At 36.2% G+C, this 6,944-nt stretch overlaps 2 protein-coding genes and 1 long non-coding RNA gene across 13 annotated transcripts in view; 1 reads left to right on the top strand and 2 right to left on the bottom strand.

Annotated features, from left to right (window-relative positions):
- LOC115243102 (wolframin) overlaps positions 1-2,712 on the bottom strand; it is a 6,240-nt gene extending 3,528 nt beyond the window's left edge. The window contains 5 exon segments of the mRNA XM_029819791.1: positions 1-539; positions 614-840; positions 934-1,150; positions 1,269-1,373; positions 2,423-2,712. Of these exon segments, the coding sequence (XP_029675651.1) occupies positions 1-539; positions 614-840; positions 934-1,150; positions 1,269-1,373; positions 2,423-2,480 (1,146 nt within the window). The 5' untranslated portion in view covers positions 2,481-2,712.
- A 35-nt stretch (positions 2,713-2,747) lies between these two features.
- LOC115243107 lies at positions 2,748-3,564 on the top strand. The gene is made up of 2 exons (XR_003885167.1): positions 2,748-2,936; positions 3,013-3,564. It is a non-coding gene; the product is annotated as an uncharacterized LOC115243107 (long non-coding RNA).
- LOC115243103 (epsilon-sarcoglycan) overlaps positions 3,419-6,944 on the bottom strand; it is a 24,347-nt gene continuing 20,821 nt past the window's right edge. For 10 of the 11 annotated variants that reach the window (XM_029819802.1, XM_029819799.1, XM_029819801.1 and 7 more), the window contains 4 exons: positions 5,676-5,747; positions 4,941-5,084; positions 3,960-4,028; positions 3,419-3,876 (listed from right to left, as the gene is read on the bottom strand). In XM_029819802.1, the coding sequence (XP_029675662.1) occupies positions 3,852-3,876; positions 3,960-4,028; positions 4,941-5,084; positions 5,676-5,747 (310 nt within the window). In that variant the 3' untranslated portion in view covers positions 3,419-3,851. The remainder of the gene's footprint in view (positions 3,877-3,959; positions 4,029-4,940; positions 5,085-5,675; positions 5,748-6,944) is intronic. The other variant, XM_029819803.1, reaches the window with a different exon arrangement.

Below are 6,944 nucleotides of genomic sequence, written 5' to 3'. Positions count from 1 at the left end.
GTTCAGCAGCAACGCGAGAAAGAAGTGTCCGTGAGGTTTCAGATTGTTGCGGCAAAATTGATATTCCGCCTCCTCGGGATTCAGATTTCCGCCCGAATAACTCAGAAACAGGCCGGACCACACGCGGAAGTCGTTGAATTCACGTTTCCGCTGGAGCATTTGAAATGTGGCCACCACCATGACTACGAACGATAGATAGTAGAAGGCTATCGGTATAAAAAGTATTAGGCTCTCTGTACCGAATAAAGAGTACAGTAAGAGTAATAAGAAAATGTGTAAGTTCGACGTAAAGAAGATGTTTCTGATCGACGTCCCTTTGTGACCCAGAGTCTCGATCAGCCAACTGTAGAGACGCTTCAGTGATGTGAGCGGATGGACGAATGGTCTCTGCAGCAACGGTATCGTATCCAGTGCCAGTACGGAAGGATCTACCATACATAGAGCGTGTGATACTACTGGAAGCATTCCGCGTGCATAACTCGCAGCAGCGGAGACCAGAACAGCCTCTGTGATCTTCTCACCTTGATGATCTGCCAAATCTATGATTATGTAGCAAAACGTATATAAATGTAGAGAATACACAATGTTTGTAAAAGTTTTTAAAATTTCTTACTTTGAATATCATTTGTCCGATTTTCGTCCTTGGAAGTTGGAGAATCATCAGGAAGCCCGTTTCTGGGGAAGCAATCATTATCGTCGTCATTTAATCTGTTTTGCGATAAGTTGTTGGAAGTAATATTCGATTGAGAGTAGTCATGGTTACTGGTCGATGGAGACGATAAACTTCTCATACGTCTTTGCAGTTGTTCAGTGGTGATAAAATCCTCGCCGTTTGATAAGCTTTAGGTTGGAGAAAGAAATTTCTCATTCAATATACATATATAGTGTACGATCTAATTTTAATTGTTTATTGTTTGATTACTTATTCTTTACCTCATGAACATCTCCCTCGCTGCTCTTCTAGCCAACTTTTCATCTTGCGTCATGTCTAGACAATTTTTCACATCGTAATAGTTATGCTCTGTGATACCACGACCTGTGGCTAAGCATTTTCTAAGAATGTCAGTTGCCTCTAGATTTCCCTGCTCCGAGGCTTTCGTCAACCAGTAAACACCCAATTTTGCGTTTTCTTCTTTATCAACATCAAGATCTTCAAATATATATTTTAATATTGTATATATTATAGAGAAAATGTATATATATATCAAAGATAGGGAGTAATATTACAGGAAAAAACTTTAATACAGAGCCTATGTTATAAAGCTTACCGCATCGTTCTTCCAATAATTGCTTAGCCAAAATCACTTGAGATTCTGGACAGCCATCTTCCGCCAATCGAGAACGTAATCGTCTAAGAGAACCTTTTGGTCCATCTATCAATAAAATTTACAATTAGCAAACTATTTAATCACAATTCATTATCTTATCACATATACAAGAGACATTAATAATAATAATATAATTGACAGTTTTGTGTTGTGTTGCGTTGCAAGCGACGTTAGCTATTGTGATTGTGTATTTTCAAAATTTTACTAAGATTGCATCCATTTTTATTGATGCGTAATAATTATGCAGTATCAGTACTTGTTAATTAATAAAACATTAATTTGAATATACTGTTAGGACACACACACACACACACACACACACACACACACACACACACACACACACACACACACACACACACACACACACACACACACACACACACACACACACACACACACACACACACACACACACACACACACACACACACACACACACACACACACACACACACACACACACACACACACACACACACACACACACACACACACACACACACACACACACACACACACACACACACACACACACACACACACACACACACACACACACACACACACACACACACACACACACACACACACACACACACACACACACACACACACACACACACACACACACACACACACACACACACACACACACACACACACACACACACACACACACACACACACACACACACACACACACACACACACACACACACACACACCTGTTAGGGCACACACACACACACACACACACACACACACACACACACACATATAAGCCATTTCTAATAAGATCAATTGTTTGATTTATTAAATTTCGTATCACAACATAAGGATATCGCCCATTAATTGTCAAGAATTAATTTTTCGTCATTTCTTATTTAAAAATTAGTGCTCATTTGTTTATTTGTTCGCAAAACAGATTTTAGAACGCGTCGTATATCGCGCCGTTCTTGTCAAAAGTCACGTGTGCTTCTCAGAGATATAAACATAGTCCGTGTCCTTGTCCGAATACCAGGCGTATCTGGGCGTATCGTCTCAAAGCTGCTCGAAGCTCGATCGCGCAAGATTAAAGAGAAGATGATTACCGTGGAGCGTCCACTGTTTTCTGCCGGATCTGCCAGACAACGGCACGATACCAGCCATACTTTTATGGATCGAAACAATTCGCGATTGATGCAAGATTCGCCCACTCGATTCTCGTTTGCGACGGATATTGCACTTTTGCTGTTTCGCAGTTTCGCGGTCCAAACGCTGTCACGAACGCGAAACGCAAAACACAAACACCCGTTTATTACGCGCCTTTGTCGAACGCTCCTGTTGAACAGCTGGCAAGCGTGGGCGCGCGGCGCGTGCGCATCCATAGTCCATGCCTGTGAAGTTAAGTTAGACTAGGTTAGGTACGTAAACAACGCGCGGCCGCGAACGCGCCAGTACCGCGTACCACTTTAAAGATCAAATTTTTTGTGCGCGCGCACGTGTGTGCTCTGTAGTGTGTATTTTTTTGACAAATTTCCGTCCAGCATCTCAATAAGAAACCGAAAAGTTGATTTAGTCGCCTATTTATATTACAAGACGCGTTATCAGAAACACGATGAAAAGGTTTATTCTCTTGTTGCATATCTTATACATCCTTAAATTTTTATTATCTCGTTCCAAACTTTCTTTTCTGTTACAGATGCATTACAAGCAATTCGACTTTTCCAAATACAACAATCAATAGAAAATTTATCTTGTGCAGAACGTTACAGCTAATCGAAAGGTATGTTGCATTAAAATATTTTTAGTCGTCGATTTGACAGATAAGTATATAATTTTGTGAAACAATTTTTGATTTCGGAATAAATATATGAATATAAGGTTTCTTAAATAAGTGTGTGCTTTTTCTTTTTTCTTATTGTTAGTCGATCAAGAGGGGAAAACAAAAATTGTCGATAAAAACTTGTACATTGTTAATGAAATAATAAACTCTAATTGTAAGATAAAGAATTTTTTTAATCCGGTTTTAAATACTTATTCTTAATGTGAGAAAAAAAAACCAAAGCACATCTATAGATATTTTCTTCAATATATTTCAACATATATATATATATATATATATATATGCAAAAACTCTTATTGCGTTACAATTATAAGATATACATAATCACATTAAATGCTATGCAGTTTATTTGACAATACGAGAATAGTATGTATACAATGTATAACGCATATTGTCAAAAAAAAAAACGCTTTTCTATATACATATGAAGTATATTTGCAACTCGTCTACTCGTAAAGACATGTTTCGAGAAATTTTCCAGACGCAGTTCAATTTGCCAAAACAAATGACGCAAATACGTGTTTATAGTTAGCAATAATAAGCGGCGCGCGCATGTTTAGTATCTGATTGAACTTGCAAATTTGAAGTCGGTTTCAATGAGTTTGTAGTCCTCGGCCTCGAAACGCGTTGATTGAAAGCCACCCGCGAGCTATATTCATTTAGCAAAACCACGTTTTCGCGGGTTGCTCGTATAGTCAGAAATCGGCGCGTAAGCTGGCACTGTGAATCATAAACGGATAACGCATAATTATAATATTTATATTGCACGAGCAAAAGTCGCGATTTAGAAATATTCTACTTACAAATTAGTCGGCCCGGTATAAGGTGGCGGATTTGGACGAATGTACGGATTGCAACGTTCACCAGAGATTCTGAAAGATAAAATTTATTATAATCACATATGTATGCATCAAGGCAACGTTTGGATCGCAAACGAACATATAAAAGGCAAGATAAAAACGAGTGAATGATCTGTTAACACATCCTTCATATTAATAGTAGAGAATCGGGCTTTTTTTAAATGTCTTGTTTGAAAAAAAAATTTATTTTTATGACTTAAATTATCCGAAACATTCTGTTTTGTATTCGCGCGATATATGTATAGTCCTAATGTTTCGTGCAACGTACTTACATAATTTAGTAAAGAATAAGAAAAGAGATTTATTCGATTTTTTTGTACGAATATCACTATACGACCTCCACGTAACGCATTCACAATGCGATCGCGTTGAATTTTATTTTCTTTTCTCTTTCTCTCTCTCTATCTTTTTTTTCTTATTTTTTTATTTTATTTCATTTTACTGAAAATAATTACAACTATTATATAATACTATAGCACGCGTACTCGTACGTTTGATTAATGAATCTACTTGCGAGTTACGTACGCGCGATGTTCTCTTCCTAGGAAATGATGTCCTGCTAACAATAAGATAGAAACTGCTACGCAATAACGCGATAATCTGATACGTTTTTTCTTACATTTTATCTAAAAATGAATCTTTTCTCAGGAAAGTTCGAGAAGTTGAGGTGCGGAAAAAATGCTTATAACAAATATTCATCAATCATGAATTGATCATCGATTATTTATGACCATCAGATTTCCAGAGATTGAAAGAGGTATAATTTGGATTTCGTTGCAAAAGATGTACACGATGGCAATCTTTATATTTAATTTGTTATTAATGGAAAATATGCGATAATTTATGTAAAAACAGTTTTTTTTTAAGCGTCGAAAATTAATTAATTTGTTGAAATTATATTTTTCGATCTCTGTAAATTTCTACCTTGGACTTCGCGATAGAGAATCATTCGGACTCGATGGTTGAGCTGACAGAGATTTCAGAGTGCCTCTCTCTGACATGGCATATTGCACCATTTGTATTCCGTTGTTTCCGACTCCTTCCACTGGTGTAGGTTCTCGCTTTTCGCTGCAAAGATAAAAATATGGTTTTGTTAAAACGGGATTTTATTTAAATTTAGGAGGACATTAATACTTCACAATTCAGATTTATTATTCGCGTTTATTTGCTGCGATAAAAATAATATTTCGGACTATGAATAAAATTAAAATTCATCCTTGATCGAAAACCTATTAATTATGATTAACTATGATGTTTTATCCTTGTATTTATCATATAACGATTATAAACATATTGTTAATACTTCATACAAGTTTTTAAAAAGCCCGTAGATTCCCAATATGGTATATTTAAATAATAATTTGTTAAATGACAAATACGCAGACATAATAAATTAGAAAAGTCTAATTTATAAAGAAATTAATCGGGAATCCATTTTATCTGAACTAATTAAAATGGTAAAGTCAACTTCACCATTTTTTTTTTCCTAACAATTTGTCATATATATCATGATTCACACACGCGCGCACGCACACACACACACACACACACAAACACTCTAAACAAAATTAGTAGTACTTTAATGATGTTGCGTTACTTCGCAACAATTAGTATGCATTAAAAATCTCAAATAAGTTATTTACGCAAGTTTGAACATACCTAACGGGTTGTTCTCTTATAAGGAAAATATTAAACAGTTCATCGAAATATTCATCTGACTCTGGATCTGCCCTAGGAAAATAAAATATAAATATCTATATTTTTTCATCAAATATCTTTAAATAATAGCTGACTGATTAATGTCGTTAAATGCAAACACCCGATTGGTTTAACATTAACGTTTGCGTCAATCATAAATTACAGTGACACCGAGATTACATAATTTAAATTATATAAATACGAAAGATGACTCTTACAACTAGATAATAGTATGTTATTTTTTTTAATGGCCGACATTTTAATTATCATTTACGTCAGAATGATCTCGTGCAAACTTCGAAGATATAAACATACAAGTTGCAGTAAAAAAATAAAGAAAAAAAACTGCAGATATTTATGTAATTAATCGAATAATTTAAACAAGTCTAAGATACGACATCATTTCATTTGTTATTAAAATAATGTTTAATTATTAATCCGTGTCTTGCAGTAAACTGTCTAGACTCTAGACGTTTAATCGGCCGTCATAAAATATTCCAACCATCCTTTTACGATCGACGATGAGAAAATATTATAATAAAATATCATTTTAATTCAAAACATAAAATTCTTGTACGAGAAAAGTTGCTTGAAAATTTTTGCCAATATTTATATTAACATATTTTTAAGGCAACATAACGAAATTTCGGCATAATGCGCTCAAGGATCTCTCTAAAATTCGTATCATCATTTATAGCATTTAATTATATTCTCATCGCGATCAACGTTCATATATATTTATCATATTAAAATAGGAAGAAAGGCGCAAGATAGAAGATGTCGATAAAACGAGGAAATGGGAGAGAGCGCGTCGGTAAAAAAAACCCGTTTGTTGTATAATTATGGAGAAAACCTTGCGTTGTGCGACAAACTTTTACGACGATTTCATCGAAAAGAGAATGGGTTTTTTGCGGGCTTCTCTTCGTTCGCGGCCGCAACCGCCAGAACTTTTTAATGAGTCATATCGCGCGTGAATCTATGACGCGCGAGTCCTGTTCCTGTTTGCGCAGTGTCTGCATTATCAACCGCGTGATTACCTCGATCGCGCGCGTGGATCACGGATCACGACACGGTTTGTCGGAATTATCGGGACTCGGGGCCCTTGGAGAGTCAACACGAGCGGATGGACATGAACGCGGAACGTGAAAATAAATACGCGAAATCGCGCATGCTCTCTCCGCGACTCTCCTCGATTGTAACTTCAATGAATCCCGATCCCGATTTCCCCCC

The sequence above is a fragment of the Formica exsecta genome, unplaced genomic scaffold, assembly GCF_003651465.1.
Source record: "Formica exsecta isolate Colony F162 unplaced genomic scaffold, ASM365146v1 scaffold69, whole genome shotgun sequence".
NCBI classification, from domain to species: domain Eukaryota; kingdom Metazoa; phylum Arthropoda; class Insecta; order Hymenoptera; family Formicidae; genus Formica; species Formica exsecta.
This window is presented reverse-complemented; position numbering and strand designations above follow the sequence as displayed.